General features: G+C 42.9%; 1 protein-coding gene and 1 long non-coding RNA gene across 2 annotated transcripts in view; one reads left to right on the plus strand and one right to left on the minus strand.

The window, feature by feature from the left end:
• LOC123962499 overlaps nt 1-2,635 on the minus strand; it is a 2,912-nt gene extending 277 nt beyond the window's left edge. The window contains exons 1-3 of the long non-coding RNA XR_006822956.1: nt 2,324-2,635; nt 1,779-1,955; nt 1,531-1,641 (exon numbers count right to left, since the gene is read on the minus strand). This is a non-coding gene — a long non-coding RNA (uncharacterized LOC123962499). The remainder of the gene's footprint in view (nt 1-1,530; nt 1,642-1,778; nt 1,956-2,323) is intronic.
• Nucleotides 1-23,835, plus strand: part of lamb4 (laminin, beta 4) — a 27,566-nt gene extending 3,731 nt beyond the window's left edge. The window contains exons 3-22 of the mRNA XM_046038656.1: nt 893-1,028; nt 1,560-1,633; nt 1,813-2,001; nt 2,496-2,559; nt 2,758-2,972; nt 4,561-4,681; nt 5,059-5,247; nt 8,779-8,934; nt 9,033-9,136; nt 10,155-10,234; nt 10,647-11,034; nt 12,291-12,476; nt 13,110-13,222; nt 14,490-14,610; nt 15,094-15,274; nt 20,754-20,897; nt 21,020-21,251; nt 23,011-23,168; nt 23,268-23,492; nt 23,617-23,835. Coding sequence (XP_045894612.1) covers nt 893-1,028; nt 1,560-1,633; nt 1,813-2,001; nt 2,496-2,559; nt 2,758-2,972; nt 4,561-4,681; nt 5,059-5,247; nt 8,779-8,934; nt 9,033-9,136; nt 10,155-10,234; nt 10,647-11,034; nt 12,291-12,476; nt 13,110-13,222; nt 14,490-14,610; nt 15,094-15,274; nt 20,754-20,897; nt 21,020-21,251; nt 23,011-23,168; nt 23,268-23,492; nt 23,617-23,687 — 3,147 coding nt within the window. The 3' untranslated portion in view covers nt 23,688-23,835. The remainder of the gene's footprint in view (nt 1-892; nt 1,029-1,559; nt 1,634-1,812; nt 2,002-2,495; nt 2,560-2,757; nt 2,973-4,560; nt 4,682-5,058; nt 5,248-8,778; nt 8,935-9,032; nt 9,137-10,154; nt 10,235-10,646; nt 11,035-12,290; nt 12,477-13,109; nt 13,223-14,489; nt 14,611-15,093; nt 15,275-20,753; nt 20,898-21,019; nt 21,252-23,010; nt 23,169-23,267; nt 23,493-23,616) is intronic.
• The last annotated feature ends 1,829 nt before the right edge of the window (nt 23,836-25,664 follow it).

Consider the following 25,664-nt stretch of genomic DNA (forward strand, 5'->3'; position numbering starts at 1 on the left):
GGACTACTGCATCATTGGATACCTGGAGGTATAACGGGGGGGGGGGGGTATGATTAGTATTTAAGTAGTATGAGTTTCACCACACAGTAACACACACATGCAAATGTATCCACCCACGTGTCCTCTGGTTTTTCTTCTGTGTGTTTGCAGTGTATATATCCATGTGCGCTCCATGTGCTGCAGATGAACTGTGTTCTCCTGCTGTATATTTCCTCCTCTCGCTTCACTTCTCTGTCTGATTGATGTGTTTCTGGCTCGCACTCTGACTTTCATACTGAAACATGTTCTGATCCGTCCCGTTAGTATTTCACGCTGTACTTTCCAGCCTGAGGAATTATTTCTCCTTCTCATTCCTTCAGTCCTGTCGTTCCTCCAGGGCTTTATTCTCTCACAGAAATATTTCTTCAAAAATTCAGAAGAAAAAGAAACCGTTCAGATGATCTGGCCCTACCTTAAAACACCTGCTTTTAGAATAGTTTGATTGAATATCTGTTTATAGTCTGACCAACAATCAACAAGTTCAACACGTCCTCATACGTAACAACAAAACAGTTCGAGGCCGTCCGTCCGTCCGTCCGTCTGTCCCGCCTGCCCTCCCATCCTCCTCACTTGGCCTTTGTCGCTCTGTATCCTGCATCACCTGACCTCCTGGTGTGCGCCTGTCATAGGTCGCAGCCTGACAATAAATGAATGTAAATATGGTAACAAGCTGCTGCGTGGGTTAGAGTTAAGGTCCACCTGCTGAGGACAGCTGAAACTTTATTGTACACAATGAAAACTTTACTGAAATGGGTCAAAGAGTCAGAGACTCCATGATCAATAACAGTCTAAACTGTTGATGGTAAACGAAGTTCTGATGATCAGCTGGAGGTGATGTGGTGTTGTCCATCAGGACGTGCAGAAATGCTTCAAGTGTGACTCACGGCTGCCGTACGATCGCTATAGCAACCCCAACAGCCATCGCATCGAGAACGTCATCACGACCTTCGACCCTGAGAGGAAGACAAGGTGGTGGCAGTCTGAGAACGGTGAGTTCCAACGTCTGTCCAATCAGAGTTGAAATGTTTTCAACTTAATGTTTCGTCTGCAGAACTTATTTTCTTTCCGCTTGTCTGCCTGGTTTTTAAATCAAACACTGAATCTTCAGATCGTCCAGAAAGACCTGCAGATACGTTTTCTCTAAAGAGATGATGATTCAGTCTTCAGTTCCTTCTTTATTAAACGTCAAAAGGAAATCGTGGTGAGTTTTACAGTGAAGTCTGAGAAGTCTGTTGGAGCTGATCCAGAGTCAGTGAGCGACAACCTGCATCTTTCATGTGAACTGAGATCAGTGACTTCAGCTTTCAGTTTTTTATTTGGGCTGAAAAATGGAGAGATCTGACCAGAGATTTTCTCAGAGGTTAGCATAGCTGCTGTTGCTAGTTAGCAGAGCCAAAGGTTTCGTGACAGTGTGCACTGTGAATTCTGGGAAATGTAGGAACATTGTTATTGATTGAACATCAATAATCACTGTTATGATGGCTAACTCACCTGTGTACCTGCTGCTGTGTTGTCTGCAGGAGTTCATCAGGTCAGCCTCAGGTTGGATCTGGAGACCGTGTTCCAGTTCAGTCACCTGGTCCTCACCTTCAAGGTAGCACACTAAACAAACCATCAGGAGAATTATTCATGTTCACAAATACACTTCTCTGGTGTCAGTTTATTTCTCTCTAACCGTATGAGGATGAACTTTCCATGCTGATTATATATGCAGTATGTTAACATTGGGGTCAACTAACCTGTGATGTCACTTCCTGTGCTTGCTCTCTGCAGAGTTTCCGTCCGACGGCCATGTTGGTGGAGCGATCGAAAGATTTTGGACGAAGTTGGAAAGTTTTTCGTTACTTTGCAGAAGATTGTTCGCTTCATTTTCCTGCAGTGTCCAATCAGGCGGCTGACAGCATCGATGACGTCGTCTGTGACAGCAGATACTCCGGATCAGAACCGTCCACCGACGGAGAGGTCACATGTTCAACTCCACTTTATTTAAACTTACACAACCCTCACTAACAAATGAACACACATCTAACTCCAAATAAAACCTCAGTAACCTGGACCGCCACCCATAATCCCCAGCATCAAGGTAACCAATGATGATCTAGTTCAGAGGTTCCAGACCTGAGGGCCAGGACCCCTCAAGAGGTGCCAGTTAAATCACATCTCAAGGTCACATGATGGTAATGAGACACTTATAATAGTCACACTTCAGTGAAAAAACAACCAAATGCGTTATCTTCAGTTTCTGAAAAGAGAAAAAAAGGAAGTTAGAGAAACAAACTCTTACTGATGAAAATGACGGATAGGTTTGATCCAGATGATATCAAACCAGAGATTAGAAATTGTGTCAGTGAAGAATCAGACTGGAACAAATGAGAATAAAGCTGAAGCTTTTACACAAGTACCACTCCTTCTTTTAGAAACAGAGAAAAGATCTCTTTCTTCTGTTTGTCCACCAGGTGGTGCTGAAAGCTCTCGATCCCGTCTTTCAAATAGTAAACCCATATGCACAGAAAATCCAAGGTGAGAACCCTGCTCTCTGATTGGTTGTCAGCTGCGTGTTCAAATAACTCGCATAAACAGTTAAAGCAACCTGTTAAATCAGATCTTATATTAGGTGTATTAACCTGCAGGTAACCATGGCAACGGGACTGAGCTGATGTGTTTACATCAGACACAGAAAGAAGAACTTATGTAAACTTGTTTAATCCTCATCCTCAGATCTGATCACCTTGACGAATATCCGTGTGAACTTCACTCGTCTCTTCACGCTGGGCGACACTCTGCTGGGACGAAGACGCAGGAACCCTCAGGACAAATATTACTACGCTCTTTACAACATGGTGGTCCGAGGCAGCTGCTTCTGTAACGGGCACGCCAGCCAGTGTACACCTGTGGACCGTGGACGGGGGGACGTCTTCACCCAAACTGGCATGGTACGGATCAGAACAGAAATCAGTTATGGACCTGGTATGGATTGGTTCTGGGTAGGAGTTTACATTACAGCTTGGTAATAACAGGGAAATCGTTTGATAACAAGGTCATAATGTAGTAATACCATGTAATTACCAAAGTAATAATTAGGTAATAGCTTGGCATTGACAGTAGGGATATCTGGGTTATATTAGACTGATATTTATGTGACAGGGTAATAAGGGATTATAAACGAAAGGGAATAATGGGGAAATGCATTTAAAGATGTCAACCATACTGAACAAAAAAACCTTTTGTTTTTGCCCCCATTCATCCTAAGCTGAACTCAAAGATCTAAGACTTTCTCTATGTACACAAAAGGCCTATTTCTCTCAAATATTGTTCACAAATCTGTAAAAATCTGTGTTAGTGAGCACTACTCCTTTGCAGAGATAATCCATCCACCTCACAGGTGTGGCATATCAAGATGCTGATCAGACAGCATGGGGATTGCACAGGTGTGCCTTATGCCGCATTCAGATCAATTGCGAATTTTGGCCTCGCGACGCTTTCCTCACGTGAGTACATTTGCTTAAAGTGTTCACACACAATGCGAGAAGGCGATTTTAAGGCGATAACGTGAATAAACACAACTCGCCTTTACTACAACTGTTTGAACCCAAAGTAAACAATTTGCTGTGATTAAATAGCAATAAATGGATTAAACTGATGCCGAAATAACTACAACATGATGCAGATTTGTTAAACATAGGAATTCATGCTTTGACAGATCTGTCAGCAAGACAGCAGGACAACATCTTCTAAAATGTTTGTTTTCTGAATGGAGTTCGGATCGATCAGGGCTATGCTAACTTGGTCACAGTAAAGTACAACGACAGCTGGAATAAAGTTACAGACACGTGTTTTCTGAACTCACCAGGTAGTTCAACCTCCTGGCATTCTTTTTTCCCAGCAATGTCCAGGTTTGTCTGGTTTTTATAGCTAACAACGCTAACAACAACACTGGAACCGGATGTGCACGGAATCTAGCTGCTGAGAAACTCCAGTGAAGATAAATCAACATTGAAATCCCAAAAACTAAAGTAAAAAGCTAATTTAATAAAAGCAGTTTACTCCGAGCTCCTCCCGCGAGTAAACGGCGTAGTTGTCAGAGCAGAATACGACCGACTACGGGGGTTTATTTGTCCAATGGTTGTAGCGCTGCTCTCTGCCCAAGTTTAGCAGCTCTCAACCGATTTTCAATCCCCCGCTCTGCCTGGCCCTCTCCACACAACGCTCTGAAGTCTCGGTGAAGTACGGACAATCTCAACACTGATAGGCTATCGTGACTCAGTCGTGCGACTTCTTCGCTTGAGTTGAAAATATTCAACCCGACAGGAAATCGCGGCTGTATGCGTCTTTGCATTGACTTAGTATGTAAACTCACCGCCCCAAACGCTCGCTTCGCTTTTGGTCTGAAAGCACCTTTAGGCTGGCCACAATAAAAGGCCACTTGAAAATGTGCAGTGTCAACGTCGATCACATTAACTCAAAGATGAGGGAAACAACAACAGCCTTCATTTGCAGGTAAAGCTGTTTTCTGCTCTTCAGGTTCACGGTCGATGTGTTTGTCAGCACAACACAGCTGGAGAGAACTGTGAGAAATGTCAAGACTTTCACCACGACACCCCCTGGAGGCCGGGAGGAGTAAACACAGTCAACATCTGCAGGAGTAAAGACTCAATCATTTCCCCCTCATGTTGATAGAATCATCCACCAGGCTTTTCTTGCTGTTGGACATGAGTAGACTAGCAAATATAATTTGTAGGAGACAGACAGACATTTCCTAGTTCAGTTTCATATTATCTAAAATATATATTTAAAACCAAGTTTTAACTCTGAACTGTGAATCACTTATCTCTTAATATTTAACATTTAGTTTAGACCCCTTGTTCAGACGGACTGGTAACACTGGTACTGCAGTATAATAAAAGTTTGTATCAGAAGTTTGTCAGTGTTCATCTTTCTATTTACAGTTTTGTTTTTTAAGAATGAATTCATTTAGTTTTCAGTTTGTAATCATGTCCTTGTGTTTCACGTCTCTCTCAGGATGTAACTGTCACGGTCACTCGGACTCGTGTCACTTTGATACCGCTCACTTTGAATTGACTGGCGGAGTGAGCGGTGGCGTGTGTGATGACTGCCGCCATGACAGGACGGGGCCCCGTTGTGAACGATGTCGACCTTTTCTGTATCAGGATCCACAAAGAGCGACGGATGACCCGCACGCCTGCATACGTACGCTTCAACTGCTTTCATTTATTTACTCTGTGTGTGTGAGTCACAGTTACTTACGTTTGACTTTGATTAGATTAAAAATGTGGCAAATTCCAAAATCCACAGTTAATAAGATCTGAGAAACATAACTGTTTCCAAAAGCATGATGTAGTGTTCTCCTGCACAACATTCCCATCAACCCTCATCACCCACACAAAGTGCATTGAAAGATACATACAGAGGAACATTAAATGTAACAATGGTTATACAGAGAAAGCTGATTTGACAAAATGCCATCATAATCCAACATAGGCAGTAGTAGCTGTGTGACAATTATTTTCCTCTTCTGGAAACTGAAACAGTTTGTGGAGCGATAAAATTTACTTAGGTAAGGTAAGTGCTGGATGCTCAAGGGGAATCTGTTGTTAAAATATTTAAATCTGAGGTACCTCTAAGACTCATTTTAGTCTAAAACAATGTACTACATAATTTCTTCTTAAGTAATAGCTTATTGAATAAAAACCTCTTCTGAATGGAATCAAACTCAAGTTGTAGCAATCTTTCAATTGTAAATTTGTTGACTTTAGATAAAATATATGTAAATGTATCATCTGCATATAAATGTGCTTAACAATCTTTGGGAAGGTCGTTAATATAAATTGAGAATATAGACATTGAGAGATGAACCTTGTGGAATCCCCCGCTCAACAATTAAATAATTGGAGAGACTTCCATTGAGTCTGACACACTGTCGTCTGATTTGGAGGTAGTACTTCAACCAAAGTAGAGTATTTTGAGAAACAGATGAAGTAAAATTTGGAGTAAAAGAAGGCAGGACAACAGGAAATCCATCAGCAGTTATCCATTATGGCTTGAGCTTTTTTCAGGGCAGTTAAAGTGAGGTGTTAGTTTTGTCGGACCCATTGGTTTTATCAACAGTAAGTCACAGGTGTCTGAATTTTTTTGCAGCCCCAGAACCTCCCATCTTGTATTTTCAGGGTTTCGAACGTCAACACATTTGCTACCTTTAATCTGCATGTGGGTGCATGTATAGACCCTTCCCTTCATCAGTCAGTGCTTGCATGTAAAGACCATGCTACAGAGCTTTTTGCCTGAGTTGTTTTTTTTTCTAGGCTAGCTTGCATCCAACCATTAGTAAAATCCAGAAGAGAGACAGTGACTCAAATTGCATCCACATTTCCCTCACTTGCGTCTTTTCCTTAGTCCCATCCACTGGGGATGCATGGAAAGATGCAAGCAAACCATGCGAGGAGAGAAGGAACGAGGAAATTAGACATCCTTTCCTCTGAACCGTCACGTGAAGCGACATCCATTTCTGATCACAGCTGATCTCAGCTGTCAGTCGGCTCTTATAGCTGGAGAGGCTTTTGGTGGAGTTAACTGAGTTGATAAAATAGGCTTTGTCAGGCTTCCTCAAAGCGTATGTTGACTCTATTTGAAGCCCTGAAATGAGAACGTCTAATTCTGTTTTACTGTCTCCTGCTCAGAGACACAGGATAATTTCTACAGGCAGAAATCATCATCTAAATCATGTAGACTTAATAGGCTAAATGTTTCAGGGGAAATTGAAATAATGCAACTCCCATCAAATCCGACATCAGCTCGGAACCAAAACCACAATCAGATTCAGCTTTATTGCCAGGTATGTGTACACATGCAAGGAATTTGACTCTGGATTGTACAATGCTCACGATGTGCTTACTTATACAATAACACAATAATCCAGTAAAAAAATCAAACACAGGCTACAATGTGTGTATGTGTGTATATATATGTGTATGTATGTATACACACACACACACACACACACACACACACACACACACACACACACACACACACACACACACACACACACACACACACACACAATATTGAGACAATAGTGCAATGAGCAGAGTGCAAACGATGCAGGAGTGAATTATTACCATTATTGTTATTAATACATTGTTATTAAAAAGAGAACTGTTTAGTTTAAGGCTTTTAATTTATTTCCTCTTCGGATATCCTTTAACACTACTCCACACATTTTATTTGCAAGTCACATCAATGATCGATCACTGCATTCCTTCAGATCAGTCCAAGGCTTTTTTGTAGAGCAGCAACACTTTTGTTCACAGATGCAGTCGGTGAGAGTGGCTGGATGTGCAGCTTTCTTTTCCTTTGCTTGAGTCTTTAGTGCAGTTTAGTGACTTTAGTCCGAGTCCTTACTACGTTTTATTGTTGTCTATTTGGACTAAACTCTCAGGAATGATCAGCCTCATGTAACTGAATGGAAGTGGTGATAAATTAGTAAAAAGTATTTCCTGCTGACAGAACGACTCTCTGACTTCAATGATGACCATAATAAAAGTTGATGTGGGAAATAACAGAAAAGACAAATTTGTTTTAGTAAATGCTAAAAATTGTCTGTGGTGCTTTTGTTGTTCAGACCTAAAGTGAACGCAGATTTTAACAAGATGCCGTTTGGGAATACAGGAGCCAGTCCTCTGCCCCTTGTCCTTTACTTCCTGCTGTCTCATTTGCACCAAAGCAGGGCAGCCTGAACAATTAATATCTCTGAGCCTCTGCCATTAGCATTACATGGAAGTGTTGATGTCCTTCCATTGAGTCGGCTATCATTACTGTTTCTAAAGGGAACCTAAACCCTTTGGTTAAAGTCTCATACTGAGGCCACATATGATCCTGTTGCAGATACAGACTTAAGTCTCTTAAAGACAGAAGCTACTTTCACAATTAATGCTGCGAAAATGTCCGGCAACATGCCGCATCCACTCATTCATACTGAACAAAAGATTCCGGCATAATCCCGCAACCATTTGTGCTGTCACATAGCGATCCGACTTGCAGGGTTAGATCTTAATACAACATCCACAGTAGGTCGTGCATGCCGGCTTTTCACACAGACATTGTTCATCTGTTACCACAATTTCTGTCTACATTTATTTAAACATGTGGATTATATTTTGTTTGCATTTGTTCCATGTTCAGTGTCTGTCCTGTTTTACTCAGTAATGACCTGTCTCTGTTCCCTGGCTCTGCTTCTTCTGTGTCGGCCCTGATTGCCCTGATGTGTCTCACCTGTGTTTGATTACCCTGCCTGTCTGGTATCAGTATTTACTTGTGTCCTCATTGGTATGTTGAGTGTCTGTCTGTTCTCTGTGGAGTTGTGACCTTGTTGGATTATTGAACAGTGCTTGGGTTCATGTTGCCGTCTATGTTTTGGACTTTTCCTGCTACAAACACCACAAACTGTATCCATGTGTTACGTTTACACCTCAGTTTACCTGCCTCCGCACTCAGCCAACCCTGACAGATACAGATCATAAGTTATGATTGTAATTATGGATCTGAGTCAGAAGGACGGCCGTCACCATCCCTGAGGCGATCAAGATAAGAAGACAAGCCAGAGCTGTTTTACAGTGCGGGTCACGGGCATGACTTTGTCTCCATCTGGTCTGTCCTTCGGTTTAGTCTGTAGTCAGAGTGAGGTCAGACACACTCATCAACTAACTTCTTCCTGGGTTTCAGCATGTGACTGCGACCCAGCTGGTTCGCAGGGTGGCGGTCTGTGTGACGCTCTGACCGGTCAATGTGTCTGTAAAGAAAACGTGGAGGGTCGACGCTGCGATCGCTGCAAATATGGCTTCTTCAGTCTGAGACAGGACGACCCAGCTGGCTGTCAGGGTGAGAAATAACTTATTTGACCTTTTCATAAACAGAGGAGCTGCTGTTCGTCATGTTGGTCTGACGATGTGTGTCTCTCTGATTGTTGTGATTTTCAGTGTGCAGGTGTCATGTTATGGGAAGTGTCGGGTCATGTGATCAGCTGACAGGAAGTTGTGAATGTGATCGTTTGGCGAGTGGACCACTTTGTGATCGATGTCTGGTAGGTTTTTATCTTAAAGGAGCAGTCTGTAAAATAACTTTAGTTCAGTAATCTGCAGTTTGAAACCAACTGACCCTGACCTCGTTATGATCCTGACCTAGTTATGATTTTTGTTATTCTCTGATTACACTGTAAAATATTTATTATATTTGTACAAACATCATTTGTCTAACAGAAAAGGAAAACGTGACAGCACAGACAAAAACGTTGTTTTATTTAAATGAAAGAATAGAACTGTATTGTCCTCCACGGACAAGGAAAACGTGACAGCACAGACAAAAACGTTGTTTTATTTAAATGAAAGAATAGAACTGTATTGTCCTCCACGTTGGACATTTGTCCTCAGGTCAGAGAACAAAAAAAAACAAACAAACTTTTACTGACATGCAGGCAGGTAAAGTGATGTAAACAGAAATAACACGGATCACAACAGAAAAAGGGAGACTGAACCGAAAGATCATGAAACTAATGGAACAGACAAAATACGCAATATTCCCAAATAATCATAAACACAAGCAGACGGATCAAAACCAGATGAACAATAAAAACAGGCAGAGGTAATAAACTAAGACAGAGTGTAAACTATAAACCAAGTAAACTAAACTAAAGAGAACAGCAAACTGGGCGTCTGAAGACATAACTAAACAAACAGGAACTGGACTAATAACACAGGATGGTTAAAGTAGACTAGATAACACAGACCAGCTCCACATTAGGGCAGGACCAGGACCAGACCACAATGCAGAAACGCATTGAGAGACAGACCAGTATATGTGAGCAGCACAGACGGACAAAGACAAGGAGACTAAAACAGAACAGACTAAAGCAGAAAACTGGCAGAGATCACAAGTAACAGTAGAAGACAGAATAAACAGAGAGCTCTCCACAACCAAACAGGCAGAGATCCGGATCGTGACAGTCATGATAAACATTCACAGCCTACAGGTGAAGACAATCATCAGTCATTTATTAAAACGTCATATTTTTGAATGTGCTTCTGTCTGTGTTTTGTGGTCAGGCGGGATTCTGGGGTTTGGGAAACTCTGTGTTCAGATGTTCACCCTGCGACTGTGATATCGGAGGAGCTCACAGCACCACGTAGGTTTCTGCTTTCCTGGTATTTACTGTCTGAATCTTTACAACGGTTTGAAGAGGAAGTAATGATGACGGTCAGGTCGTCTACAGTCCAGAATGAGTCTCATGAGTCTCAACACCCTCTTTAAGTTAAAGATGAACCACAGAACCAAAGAAACATCAGGGAGGAATCCTTCAGCAGCACAGACAGATATCAGGTTTTACAGGAAGAAGAAAGACGTGGACAAAAAAAACTGGGAGAAATAAGCTTTAAAATTTCTATGTTTGACAGTAACTATTTTACATTTTCATTCATTCGTTTGACTCCTGCTAAGTAACAGAAAACTGTTGGACTCTTGGAATCAGCTGCCTCTCTCATTTATCTTTCCTCTAAATCTGTCTGAAGTGAAACGTGTTGCACTTCCTGACTCCTCAGGTGTTCTCCGGAGGACGGACAGTGTTCCTGTTTGCCTAACATGGTGGGTCGGCGCTGCTCTGACCCCGCCTCTGGGTACTTCCTGGCTCCACTGGACTACTTCCTGTATGAGGCAGAGCTCGCCGCTCCGCTCCACGGAGGAAGCTCTTCTTCTCCTTCTACTCCTCCTTCATCATCTTCTTTGGTGTGTGCAGTAAGAGTATCAGTGTATACTGACAATATAATGTGTTTTACATGTAGTATCTCTGTGTACTTTCAGCTGAACCCAGATGTACCGCAGTGTGAGCAGTATTTCAGAGAGCAGGGTTACAACTTTAAGTTCACTAACGGACGAGTCGTTCTAGTTCGGAGGACTCGGGGACTCGTCCGCCGGAGGAGACAGGGACAGGTGGGACATCATTATGGGCTGCTGTGGCTCAGGTGGTAGAGCGGGTCGTCTACAGTTTGATCCCTGGATCCTCCACTCTGCATGTTCAGGTGTCCCTGAACAAGACACTGAACCCCGACTGTCTCCTGAAGACTAGAGTCTGGTGAAAGTTAGTTACATTTTGAGGTGCAGTTGGCAGCGTGCAGGTTAACCACTGCTATTGGTGTAAGCATGTGTGGAAACGGGTCAGTGTGACATCTCAGAAAATTAGAATATTGTGGTAAAGTTTTCAAAAAGAGAAACATTCATAGATTCTAGTTTCATTACACGTCAAGTGAAATATTTAAGGCCTTTCATGGTTTGAATCTTGGTGATTACATCTTACAGCACATGGAACACAAAAATCCAAATCTCAAAATATTAGAATAAAGACATTTAAAAACATTTAATACAGAAATGTGGACCTGAGGAGAGCCTTTAATATCAGTCTGGATCAAGTCTGGTCAAGATGCTCATTGACCCCGTCCACAAGGGGGGTCAGCCACAGAAGGTCTCTGCTGTGAAATGGGCTGGGGGCCAAGCACGCAAGGCAGAGTGGCTCCCAGTACCCTCGGTAGGCAGAATTTTGGCCCGTAACTCCCAAATAGTGCATCGCAACTTCAAAAACCTTAAATCTCCCCGTTCCCTGAATTGAGCTGCATCTTGTGATTTAGGCCACGGCCGTTTCTGCCCTTCAATATTTTTTGCAAAATCAGGAAATGTGAGAAACTCCTCCTAGCAGTGAGCACCTTTGCAAGTAGAATCTATGGACCCTCCTGATCTAAATTAGAAGAATTTTGATAATCCAAAAAATGTGTAACTTATAATGTATGTTGCAGTTAAACAGGAAGTGATGTCATATCTCCACACAGAGCTTGGCATGAAACTTGGTCAAGTACCTTCACATGCTCGGTCGAGGCTCTATGCAAAATTTTCTGCCAGTTGGTCACAATGTGGCGCTTTAAATGAAGTGATCTCAAATCTCCTCTTTGGTCTGTCCGAATAATGCTAAACTTGGGCCAGTAGTTTTCTGTGCCACATTGAGGCGCTGCCAAAAAGCAATCGGCCACTAAATTGTGTTGCTGCTAAAAAAATCATGAATCATGCTTTATATGAAACATGCAATGAGAACTTTTGTTATAAATTGGCGCTATATAAATAAAAATGATTTGAAATTGACCTTTCAGACAATCAGAATGTCATCACTGTCACTGATGATTGTTTCCCCACTGCAGCAGAATAGCATCCCTTTGGACCCGGGTCACGCCCTGCAGATTGTTCCTCGTCAGAGGACAGTTGATCAGCCAATCACCTGGACCGGCCTGGGATTGGTCAGAGTGTTGGAGGGGGAGGGGCTTAGGTTCACAGTGGACAATCTCCCATCATCGTTGGATTACCAGCTGGTGATTCGCTACGAGCCAAAGGTGAGAAACTGTCGGGGACTATGTTCAGGTCCTGGTTATGGTTGGCACCACTGAAGTGCCCTTGAGCAAGGCCCATTACCCCAACTGCTCAGTGGAGCTGCTCAGCAGACCAGGCTGCTGTTGTACTGGGCAGCTTCCATGTGTGATTGTGATCAGTGGCGGTGGCCCGGGGGGACATTTCCATTTTTCTCTTCTGTATTTCTAAAACATGAACTTATTGTAAATGTTATAAAGGATAATTTACCCCAAAAAGAAAGGAAAGAAAACCAAACAGGATGATATCAATAAACAAAATTCTGATGATGAATTAAATTGGCATGAAATGGTCACATTTAAATCTTATATTAACTATTTGAAATAAAACCACCTTTTATCTTATTTAGTCTTTCATATTTCTTCTGGTTCAGCAGCTTTTAAAGCTGCATATTAATGACATTTATTAAATATTTCTACAATTTGTAAATAAACCATTTTATCCACAAGGTTTATTGAATTATATGAAATTTACAGTCTGAGATGTTTATAATCTAAAAGTAAACTTTATTTGACTTTTTTATAATGATTTATTTTCTGACAGCTTTAATGTGAAATTTATCTTCCTGTATTAAAACTTCAGCTGATCGTCCTCTGCAGGCTCCATCTGATTGGCTGGCTTCAGTCAGCATCATCACAGCTTTGCTGGGCGACGGCGGCTGCAGCAGCAACCCAACAGGAAGCAAACCTCTGATTCTTCCAGGAAACTCCAGGTGAGACGATGTCAGTAAACAACAAGGTCACATGACTACTCAGGTGTGACATAAATTAGCTTAGAGACACAGAAACAGTCTGAGATTTTGAGGACTATAAAGCAAAAGGTTTGATCTGATTTCAAGTAAGTTTTTTAACACAGCTCATGGAAATCAAAAATCCCTATCTCAAAAGATTAGAACAAAGACTGTATAATACAGACATGTGGACCTGAGAAGAGCCTTAATCTCTGTCTGGTTTAGACCTCTGACTCTACAGTTGTCTAGAAGACGCTCATTGACCCCGTCCACAAGGAGGGTCAGCCACAGAAGGTCCCTGCTGAAAGGGCTGTGCTGGATCAAAGCATGTTCATGGAAAGTTGACTGGAACATTAAAGTGTGGGAGGAAAAGGTGCACAAGTGTGACGTCCCCGGGACGTCCTCATCTCTGTCTGGTTGGTCTGAGTATGCGTGTGTGTTCTGTTGTAGGTGTTAGTAGGCGGGGGTCATCATCAGGTATTGGGGCCACCTGGGGCCTGGTGTTCTCCATATTTAAAGCAGATGCTACCTGATGGAGAGGAGGGAAACAGAGTTCGCTTTACTCCTCGCTCCTCGTTATTTTGCTTTCTTCTTCACTACATCGCACTGACTATCATACTATACTGCCTTATTTGAGTAGTTATGTTAATTAAATGTTTGAGTTCTTTGTAAAATAAATGTAATGGTACCGTTGCTGAAGCCTGTTGTCGCCTTGTGATTATTCATGTCAGGGTTTTTGAGTCAGCCTGTGACATAAGCAACAGGGATCAGAGGGATCAGAGGACTTTCAAGCAAAGCTGATTCAGGAACTTGGGGGGAGCTTCCCAAAGAGTGGACTGAGGCTGGAGTCAGTCTTAACTGGGCTAAGGAGAAACCGAACTGGACAGTTGCTCAGTGGTCTAAAGTCCTCCTTTAAATTCTGCATTTCATTTGGAAATCCAGGTCCCAGAGAGTGGAGTGGACCAGAATCTAATTTGCTTGAATTCCAGTGTGAAGTTTCCACTTTCAGTGATGATTTGAGGTGCCATGTCCTCTGCTGGGGTTGGTCCACTGAGTTTTCTCCAGTCCAGAGTCAAAGCAGCATCTACCAGGAGACTTTAGAGCACTCCAGGCTTCATCTGCTGACAAGCTTTATGAAGATTTTTAGACGGGGGAAAATGACTTTTTCATGATATGCAACTTTTCTACCTGTTCAGCTTGTTTTATTAACACCTGTGTGTTATGTCCTTTACTGTTTGTTTGTCTGCAGAGGAGTTATTCTGGACTCTCCGGTGTGTCTGAATGCAGGCGGTCGGTACTTTGTGGATGTCGTTTTTAACAAACTGCCTGGATCTGATGGCTCCTCCGGCTCACAGATCCTGATCGACTCGGTGAGAAGGTCATCACCTGTTCAACTGAATCTCATTGAGTGATTAACATTTATTCATTTAGCTGACACTTTTATCCAAAGTGACGGAGAAACTGCACCATAGGGCTGTTCAGGTTAGCCGTTCAGCATAAGTTACCATGACTGTGTACCCCAGTAAGAAGTGAACCACCATCGTAGGACTGAAAGCCTTCGGTAAATCCTGAATTTGCATCACTAAGGTCAAATCCTGCTTCATAGCACAGGCCCCTGGTGTGTCAGTGTTTGAATTTGTCCACATGTTGAAGCAGTGCACATAGAGTAGTCAGAGAGAAACTCATAAAACATAGATGGTTGAGTCCATTGCCACCTTTCGGAAATCAAAAATACAAGAACAAAAGAGAAGGGAACACATTAAACAGTGTATTTCTAACAAGACTAGATAAATGATTTGTAGATGGTTTATCACACATGATGAATTTAATTGTTTACTGAAATATTTTTTTAGATGGGTCTGATTCCACGCATAGAGTCTATCAAAGATTTCTGCTCCCAGAGCGACCTCGACTCTTTCCGCCGCTTTCACTGCATTGGATTGGCTTCTGAGCTTGGCCCACAGGAATCGGTACCAGACATCTGTGAGGGGCTCATCAAGAGCATGTCGGCACGAATCCACAATGGAGCCATTCGTAAGTAGTTCAACGTGACAACGCGAATCCACAATAGAGCTGTTCATAAGTAGTTTAGCATTTAAACTTAATTAAGGTATTTTCAGTTTGACATTTGACTTTGAATATTGCCACACCGACGTTTCAGGTAACCCCAGCACATAAGAGTACAAAACGTCTATGGCTATGGCTCTTTTTGGGGGATATAAGACCCAATAGATGTCAAGGCAAACTGAGGTGTGTTTAGATTACAATTTTGACAAATGTGTATGCATTAATTTTGTTTTATAGACATGCCCAATAATTATTTTCCAATCTTGGAAAAAGAAACAGGACGTTAGTCCTGTACTACAAAGGGAGTTAACCTACTCTGGGTTATGAAGGAAAGGCTGGGTTGACAAACTCTGACTGCCTAGATCGGTAGTAAAAGGAACTACGACGGTGAATAAGATGTTAATTGATTCAGTGTTAGCTTAATTGGAACACATTCTTCTATGGAAAAAATTGTGCATGAAATACGCACAAAATCCACTTAACAATTGGACCAATTAACATTGTTTCATAATGGCGCATTTTCCCTATGCACAATGATAATGTCAGAGTATGTGGATTGGAAAGAAAAGTTAACTGCCAAATCTAACACCGTGGCAGCCAACACAGCCAGGGAGGCTTGTTGGCAGCGCATTAGGTACATTGAAAGTGTTCTTGTTGTAATTCTCCATTTTGTCTTATGGATTCTTCTTTTATTTGTGATATGACTGAGATGTAAAGGTACAACTGTTATTTAGGGCAATTCTCTGCTTTAAAAAAATACGGAGCCGGGGGAGATGGATAATTATCTGAGATAAAACTTGAAAAGAATTTCCAAAATGAAAGTGGTAAATTTACAGAAAAAAAAAGCAATCTGCAAGTAATAAAATTACAATTCTGGATGTTATGCACTGGAGATGACATGTTTTATATCTAGCAACCTTAGGACCTGTTTGAAAAGCGTAGACTGAAAATTTGTGCCTCGATCAGTCTGTACAATTTTTGGCAAACCGAAGGTAGAGAACAAGGTAATTAACCCTGAATGGAACGGAAGTGATTTTGCGTTGTGCTACTGCTTCGGGATGACGAGTGGAAGCACACATGATGGTGAGTAGGTATTGGTTCCCTGCTTTTGTTCTGGGTAGTGGACCACCACAGTCCACTATGTCCCACTTGAATGGCTCTTCAAAAGCAAGTATAGGGCACAATAGAGCGGGTAGAATGTTGCTTGCTAAATGGCTAGAGTGGCAGTGTTGTCAACATCGGACTTTAGGCCAGGCCAGAAAGTGTTTCAAAATGAGTTTATAGGATTTGTTGAAGGCAACGCTAGGGACGCCTGGCGAGGCGTTACAACACTGGCTGGCCTCCCAATTAACAACTTCACCACGCAACGCATCATCAGGGACAATAGACTCTGTCAACATGGACCTCAATCAACTCTACTCCAGGTTTGACCAGTTTGATTATTCACAAGAGATGAAGGAGCTAATAGCTGAGCTCACTCCTATGATACCTGCCCAAGCAAACCTGGAGCTGCGGCACGAGGAGGTGGCACTCATGCTGAAGAGGATGAAACCAAACAAAGCACCAGGACCTGATCACATCTGTCGCTGGGTTGCTGAAGGCCTGTTGCAGCCAGCTGGCAGGTGTTTTCTGTTATTTGTTCAACCGCTCCCTGTCGGAACATTCAATCCCATCACCCTGGAAATCCTCGGTCATCTGTCCAATAGCCAAAAAAGCAAACACCGGCCTGAGGAGGTAATGGAGACGGCACCCAAAACAAACCAGGAAATCTTCCGCGGTGAGTAAGTCAACACCAATTTTTGAAGCTCTGCGTAATTATGCAGGAAGGACACAAACTGGGTTGTGCCACCATATCATCTCGCTCAGAGAGCTTTGGTGTAGTGTTTAACACTTCGAGTGCAGGGGTTACCCTACCCCCAGCAATATTGTTTCCATATAGCACAGCAATACCATGGATTGGCAACCCTGCATTATGGCATGAAAAGAATTCCCTCTCCTCTCGGTGCAGTGTGGGTTTGTTAACATTACTGGAGCAGCACAAGGTTTGTCAGAGGGTAGGGAAGAATATGTAGCTTTATGCGTAAGCACATCAGCCAAGACAGCTGCAACAGATATAGACTTCACCTTTTGTCTGTTTAAATATATCATCATGCACTCAGGCAATCATCTCTTAAACTGGGGTGGTGATAGTGCAGTGGATAAGACGCATCCATTGGTGTGAGTCCCGGATTCAATGTGTCCCTGAGCGACACACTTCCCTCCAGAGGCATGCAACCTCTGACATATACAGCAAGTATAAGTCTCTTTGGGGTCATAATCCAAAACTATCCTGTAGAGAGAATGCTGAGACTATCTCCTGGGCTTTCCAATGGATTCGACACTGTAACAGTAAAGACCACACATTTGTGGGCCACCAGGCTTCGTCTGCTTCTATTTCCAGCCGTTTGACTTGCAGGTGGAGCTTAAGCTCTGCTCGATGATCCAATGCTTTTTGCTGAGCCTTCAGATGGAGACAAGCTTGGCATACCTACAACCGAGCCTCTTCTCGCGACCCAGAAGAGCCAGAGACAAGGAGTTGAAATGAGGAAGAGTAACCGGCATTCACACGCCCCCAACCTTAAAGTCAATACTAAAGGCCAGAGTCGCCATTAGCTCCTCTACAGCACCGGGAGTTTTTTCCTCATGGCTACCTTTTAACCAGAGTACCATAATCCTGCACAAAAGACTCTGGAGGTGCCGACAAAACAATCACCACCACTTCACTAATAAACCTTAAGGAGCCGTAACATCCTTTTTTACCGCTTGTTTGGGAACTGGTATACTGAAGTGGGCAGAAATCATTTTTTAAATTAATGAAGTTGTCATTTAGCTGATGATTTTTATCCAAAGAGACTTACAATTGCCATATTTGTCTACTGGGGGTTAAGTGTCATGGTTAGGTTGAGTGAAGCAGCAGGAAACTGAAGTGTGGACCCAAATGCAGACAATGGCAAGGAGGATGCAGTTCAAACAAAAGATTTATTAAGCAACTTAAAACAGGCTTACTCAGGAGCACAGTAGTCAAAAAGTCCAAACAAAGGTATCTCCAAACAGGCAGAGTAATTATCCAGAACAGGGCAGAGAAATAATCCATGAAACAAAAAACGGGAAGGAACACTGAACATTTGACGACAAGGACGCAACATAGACAAAACTGAACTGAAGGTTTAAATGCACAGGCAAACGATCAGTGAGGCAGTGCACAGGTGAAAGTCACGAGGAACTAATTACGCAGAGAGACACAGTGAAGCAGGGCAGAGTGAAACATTAAGGCGAGACAGACCATGTAACCAAAACGGAACCAACCAGATTAAAGAATAAACCAAAAACACAAGCAGACAGATCCATTAACAAAAATACAAAAACCAGGTTATAAACTGAATATTGAATGAACAAGACTAAAATAAACTAACAGAACAAAGCTAGACAAGAACACCAGCTAGTGATGATAACATGAATGAAACAGGAAGTAAAGCACACAACAATACTCAAGGATGGACAAGACATACTGTAAATAACAAAGGACGAGGAACGAGAGAAACGGAGACAAATAGACACATGAAACAAAATGGAAAAAACAGAAACACAAAAAATACAACCCAAAACTTTTTACAAGTTAAGAGTCTTGCTCAGGGCCACAGTGGTGGATGTCAGGGTGGGAATTGGCCGAGATGGCCAGCTCCACCCCCTCACCCGTCTCTCATCTCAGAGAGGGACGTCAACAGACTATTAAGGAGGCAGAAACCTGGACCTGTGGTCCTTGGTTTGTCACCCTGACCTGTGGTAATGAAGTCTTTTGACCGCCTTGGGTTGACCTGCCTTAAATACATCCCTCTCCTGAACCCCAATTTGCCCCTACAGGTTTGTAGATGATGTAGTAAACATGGCCCTTCACTTCATCCTCCAGCACCTGGACTCCCCAGGAGCCTACGCCAGATTCCTGTTTGTGGATTTCAGCTCTGCTTTCAACACCATCATCCCGGCCCTGCTGCTCTTCTCCCTGTACACCAACAGCTGCACCTCCAGTCACCAGTCTGTCAAGCTCCTGAAGTTTGCGGATGACACCACCCTCATTGGGCTCATCTCTGGTGGGGATGAGTCCGCCTACACGTGGGAGATCGACCATCTGGTGATCTGGTGCAGCCAGAACAGTCTGGAGCTTAACGCTCTGAAGGAGATGGTCGTGGACTTCAGGAAGAGCCCAACCCCCCCTCCCCAATCATCCTGTGTGACTCTGTCGTCACTGTGGACTCTGCTTCCTGGGCACCATCATCTCCCAGGACCTCAAGTCAGAGCTGAACATCACCTCCCTCACCAAGAAGGCCCAGCAGAGGATGTACTTCATGCAGTAGCTGAAGAAGTTCAGCCTGCCAAAGACAATGAAGGTGCACTTCTACGCCGCCATCATTGAGTCCATCCTCACCTCCTCCATCACCATCTGGTACGTTGCTGCCACTTCTAGGGACAAGGGCAGGCATATCAATTGCTCTGCAGAGAAGGTGATTGGCTGCAATCTTCCTTCTCTTCAGGACCTGTACGCCTCGAGGACTCTGAGGCGAGCAGGAAAGATTGCAGCTGACTCCCCCCAAGAGGCTGCGGTCCATCAGGATCAAGGCCCGGGTCCCCCACTGACAATATTATTTAATTTCATGTCACGAAGGTTGCACATATTTGTTGTTAATTGTTAATCTTTGTTGTTCTATATTTTTGAATTGTCATTTTATGTGTACACAATACTCTCTTCCGCTGCAATACGTCTGCACCACACAAACCCAGAGTAATGCACATGTAAATATCTGCCACCTTGTTCTTTCTCTACATATAGTTGTATTATTTTTCTCTATTCTTTTATTTTTCTTATATAACTTGCATTGCTCCATATTTATATAATTCTACATCTATTTATGTTGACTGTATGTTTGTCTACATGTAGCACCTTATCGCCAAAGCAAATTTCTCGTATGTGTAAAAGACTACTTGGCAATAATCAACAAACAAACAAACAGAAGAACCCACCTTTCTAGACTGACAGATCTCTACCACCTTACTACTGAAAGAAACTAAATCAAAACCACAGCTGGCTGTACTATTCTTACCTGTTGAAAACCGTGGAATGTGGCTGACTTTTCAGATACTGCAACAAACATACTGAGCATAAGTGCCTCTGTGTTTGCTCATTTCTCGCGTGTCTGTGAAAGGCCACACCAAGGTGTTACACGAGTATAAAGAAAGCTTGAGTACACATGGACACATAACTCCACAGTAGCATTTTTTAAATATAAATTTTAACATTTTGTGTGTCACTAAGGTTTCTTGTAATTTCTGGTTCTTTACTCATAAACAATCATTTGAAACGTTTGAAAATTTAGTTTTTTGTTGATCTCAGATTTTTTTTCCCCATTGTCAGTTTGCAGGTGTAATGTCATCGGCTCTCTTGGACCATTCTGCAGTAAACTGGGAGGATTCTGTGAATGCAAGCCCAATGTGATTGGCCGTTGCTGTGACACCTGTGCACCATTGACGTTTGGCTTTGGACCTGACGGCTGCAAACGTAAGGAACTCTTACAACTAAAATGAAATTAATCCAAAACACACGATTCAACAAGAATTTTTTTTAGGACAAATGAATTAAAATCAGTCCATGATTTTTTTTTTCCTGCTGATTATTAACAGCATGTGAGTGTGACCCTCGGGGTTCGATGTCAGAGCTGTGTGATCAGATCAGAGGTCAGTGTGCGTGTCGTTCAGAGGTAACGGGTCGTCGCTGTGATCGCTGTCAGACGGGATTCTGGGGTTTCCCATTCTGTCGACACTGTGAATGTAATGGACTGTCAGAGGTGTGTGATGAAGAGACCGGAGAATGTTTGAACTGCAGGGAGCACACCACCGGACCAAACTGTGACAGGTTGAGTATACACATAATACAATTACACATGTCATACATCGCTCATATAGCTGTGTGTTATGTAGGGTTGTTTCATTCCACAAGGTAAAATAATGTAAGAGCAACATTTATTTACCTATATGTTCCTTTTTTTAACTTAGAAAATTTAACCAGAGTTTTGTTACAATCAACTTCTGTGAGTTTGTTTTGTCTTTTGCAGACCTCATTCCCATTTGAGAAATAAGTTTCCACTGTGGCTCAAGACTGAGAAGGACTTTCTCCCTTTCTCCCCTAAACTCCACATCTGTTCTTTAGCAAGTGTTTTAGTTATCTGTTTCTTAGGGTCAGCGTCTCTGCATACACTACAGTGTAGAGAGCTGCTCTTCAGCTATGGAGTTGTATGTGTGCCACGTTCCTGAGCGTGCAGGGGGCAGCGAGAAAATCTAAATTTGAGCAAAGAAAAATCTGTTCTGTTTGCTCTAATCCCTGCAAACTGCTGCCAACTCGACTTGGCACAGCGTTACCATGTGCCATGAAAACCAGACAGACACAGACAGAAAGTTATCCTGATTGGCTGTTGTGTATTCAATCAGGTCGATATCTGGGGTTCGATATTGTGAAAGCACTGTCACGCTACGCCAGATGGCTTGATTCAGATTCCAACATTTTATAGTGCTACAGTCACATTGTTTCACCATATCTTCACATTTCTCGAGCCATCGGCTGATAATGTACAAGGATGTTGGATTGCCCAGTCATCCACTGAAGCACATGCAGAACTGCAAGACACTCTGGCTTTTCAGATGCTGCACAGTCTGTTTCCCCGGCTACATTCAAATGATGATCTATGCATGTACAGTATGTCATGGAATTGAAAAACAAGTATTACAATTCTGATTAAAGCTGAAAGCAGCGTTGGGCGGGCCCCCAAACGGTGACCCACGCTGCAGCTCTGCCGACGCAGCTCTGAATTGTCGCGCACTTTGGAGGCTGCACGAAGGACTTAAACATCACTTCTTGTGTCCCCTAGGTAGCGCTAGAGCTCAAGAGTACATCAAGTGTGGAGCACATAGTGAAACTTTCATGTAAATTGTGTGAGTGTCGCACAGAGCTTACTTCCTGTTGCCAGCCGGTGGCGCTATGAATGAGTGAATATTGGCATGTGGATGTGTTCCGGGCAGGACGGTTATCAAGCACGTACAGTTTGGTACAGATTTGAGCACGTACAGTGACGACAACAACTTCCTGTTTCATGCTGAATGATAGATTTTTGACACCACACCACGGGCCCGCCTTTAGCGACAGTTTGTACAACTTTTGATCACCAATGCAAATATTTGAAGTTGATGGAATTAAGTTTGTTAAAGTATGGGGTTTGTAAATCACACAAAATGACCGTTACATTAAAAATCGCTCCAAGATGCTTTTTTGTATGTCTGGACATGAACATACTTCTCAATGAAACGTGTCGTGGGGGCAGTTCTTTAGGGGGCGCTATTTGTTAGATCAAAATTAGATTTTTTCTTCAAAATACCATTTGTGTGCTTGTGAAAGTCCCAATGCACACTCGGGAATGAGGCACACATGTAACCCTGAATCACTTCCTCTGCTACTCTTATGTTTTGTAGTAACTTCTTTATTTCTTCATTTCAACCTGTTTTAATTCATAGGCTCTCGTGTTTCTTGTCAGATTTGATATTTTTGGATATTTTACACTGAAATGTTTGAGTACATGAGGTCCTGTAGATGTTCTGATAACACACCTGTGTTGCTGATGCAGGTGTGTGGAAGGTTACTATGGTAATCCCGTCTCCAGACAGCCCTGTCAGTCCTGCCTGTGTCCAGACGTTCAGAGCAGTGGACGATTCTTCGCCACTTCCTGCCAACAGGACCCACAATCCCTCAGTGTGACCTGTAATTGCAGGGAAGGGCACACAGGTGAGCTGACTCGTGTCTCAGCAGAGTGTCAGTTTGACAAGAGGGGAGAAAGAGATTTTTTTTTTTGTTTTATGTTCATAAACCTTCCAACTCCCTCAGGTCCACGCTGCGACCGATGCCGCCCCGGTTTCTATGGTAACCTGGTTTTGCCAGGTGCCAGGTGCGAGAAGTGTCGCTGCAACAACAACATCAACCCAGACGACCACCACGCCTGCGACAGCCTGACAGGAGAATGTCTGCATTGCCTCCACAACACGATGGGACCCCGCTGCCAAGCCTGCAGACCTGCTTACTATGGCAATGCCCTAGACCAGGATTGCAAAGGTAAAGACAAAAAACAGATGAAAGTTTATTTATATCGCAAATTTTATACAAAAAGCAATACAACACACTGTCTGTCCATCCATCTATTTACTGCCTCCGGGTCTAACCCTGGATCGCCTCCCAGCTGGACGTGCCCAGAAAAGCTCCTCACCCCGACTCCAAAGCAAAGTCCAGGCACCCTGCAAAGGACACTGATTAGGGTTCTTTCAGTCACTAGTCAGTAGGGGTGCAATGGTTCAACAAGCCCACTGTTCGGTTTGTGTTGCAGTTTGTGGGTCAGGGGTTTGGTTTGGTTCGGTTTGTTCAGCACATTAGGAAGAATAAAAACATGACAGTCTGTGTTCTTTCTGTATTTTCTCTGCAAGAATAACATTGTCTTATATACAGACATGTGAATATATGAAATCAAAATTTTGTTACTCAGGCTATTTAAAGCAAAAATACTTTCAGTATAGCTGAAATCTTTGTTTTTCATTAACTGCAAAAATAACATTTTCAATTTAAACATTAACAAAAAAATATAATTATATTAACAGATAATCTAGCATCTCCGCGACCCTGTACGCAGGATAAGCGGTTGACGACATCAATTATGTCTGTAGTGGCTTTACATGTGTGTTTAGTTTGTTACTGTCCTCCATTTTTAGGTTCTTCTGCAAAAATAAGATAAGTTTGCAAACACTCTTTGCTGCAAGACTAGATCTGCTTGCACTTACAATGTCCCCTGCAGTTGAGAAAACTCTTTCACTTGGTACAGACATTGCGGGGACACAGATGTTGCAACATGAGGATAGTTACTCCCATTTGCCTCCCAATTCATCAGCTAAGTGTGTGCTTGTGTGGCTCTCATAAAGGGGACGTGTTTGTAACACTGCACTTTTCATCTCCCAGCTCAAAATATAATGAACACTCTCAGTCAGATAACTCTCAGTTGCCCTGGAGGTCCCAAGATTGCTGGTAAGAGCTGTGTTAGAAGTTTTGGCCAGTTGGTTCTGAATTCCCACACGAGTCTGTTCATAGAACTCAAGAGTTACTCAAATGTAATGCAAAATGTGATGCTGCTCAAGGTTTTTCACCAAATGGCAAAATCCTGCAACGGTAACAACTGAAAATGGCTGTAAATCTTTAGCTGTGAACACCCCAACAGCTTTAGTTACTACTTTGTGTTTTTCTGAATTTGTCTGAAATGTCTTTTGAAAGGCAGCGGGAAGGAGAGATTGTTGTTTATTTCCTGTCAAGTGCGAAGCTTTCCTTGTTCCGACCGGGGATATGTTTGGGTGATGCCGGTGTAAATGTGCCATCATATTAGATGTATTAACGTTAGCATACTTTACATGTGTCAAGCATGTGTCATGCTTACAGACGGTCTCCGTTTTAGTGACGACCTTCGCTCCATCGGTATGGTAGTCAACGCTAAATCCAAACTGCTCCCATACAGGTGACTTAAAGACAATGGGGCATCCTCATGTGTTAACTTTTTGCCTCCACATGCCTAACATTAGCATCCGTATGATTTGCCTCTCTCCAGTTTCTTCCAGTAACGTTACGTGATTCGTTATCGATATACTGACAGTTCATTGGACACGTACTCTCCAGGGAAGGGGAAGGACAAAGGGTCTTGGGTTGTGTGCAAAGGAACCGAAAAACTGCGGATTACATGTAAAAACTGAGCCGTGGTTTGTTTATTCAACAATTCGTGTTTTTGCGGTTCGGATTTGCACCCCTCTAGCCAGAGACCATGACAACAGCTAAGGAGTGGAACAGATTATGTATCCAGAGCTTCACTTTGAGCATCAAAACCTTCAGAACGACTACAGTCTGGTTCAAAGTCCACATTACTACTTATGCTGCTCAGATCCACCAGTTGATCTCACCTCAATCTGAGCCTCAGTGGTGAACAAGACTCTGAGATACTGGATATCCTTCACCTGGGGCAGTGACTAACTCCAACCAGAAGGGAACCATCCACTGTTTTCCAGCAGAATAACATGACCTCAGACTGGGAGGAGCTGGATCTCATCCTGCTGCTTCACACTAACCTGTAAAGTGTTCCAGAGTCTTAGTCTGTTGAAGCCAAGTTTACAAGGCACACTGGTGAGCAGTTGGACAGCTCGGCTCCTCTTTTTAATCAAGTGTCCATTACACAACGATCTCAGCCTCAGGTGTTCTGGA

The sequence above is a fragment of the Micropterus dolomieu genome, linkage group LG22, assembly GCF_021292245.1.
Source record: "Micropterus dolomieu isolate WLL.071019.BEF.003 ecotype Adirondacks linkage group LG22, ASM2129224v1, whole genome shotgun sequence".
NCBI classification, from domain to species: domain Eukaryota; kingdom Metazoa; phylum Chordata; class Actinopteri; order Centrarchiformes; family Centrarchidae; genus Micropterus; species Micropterus dolomieu.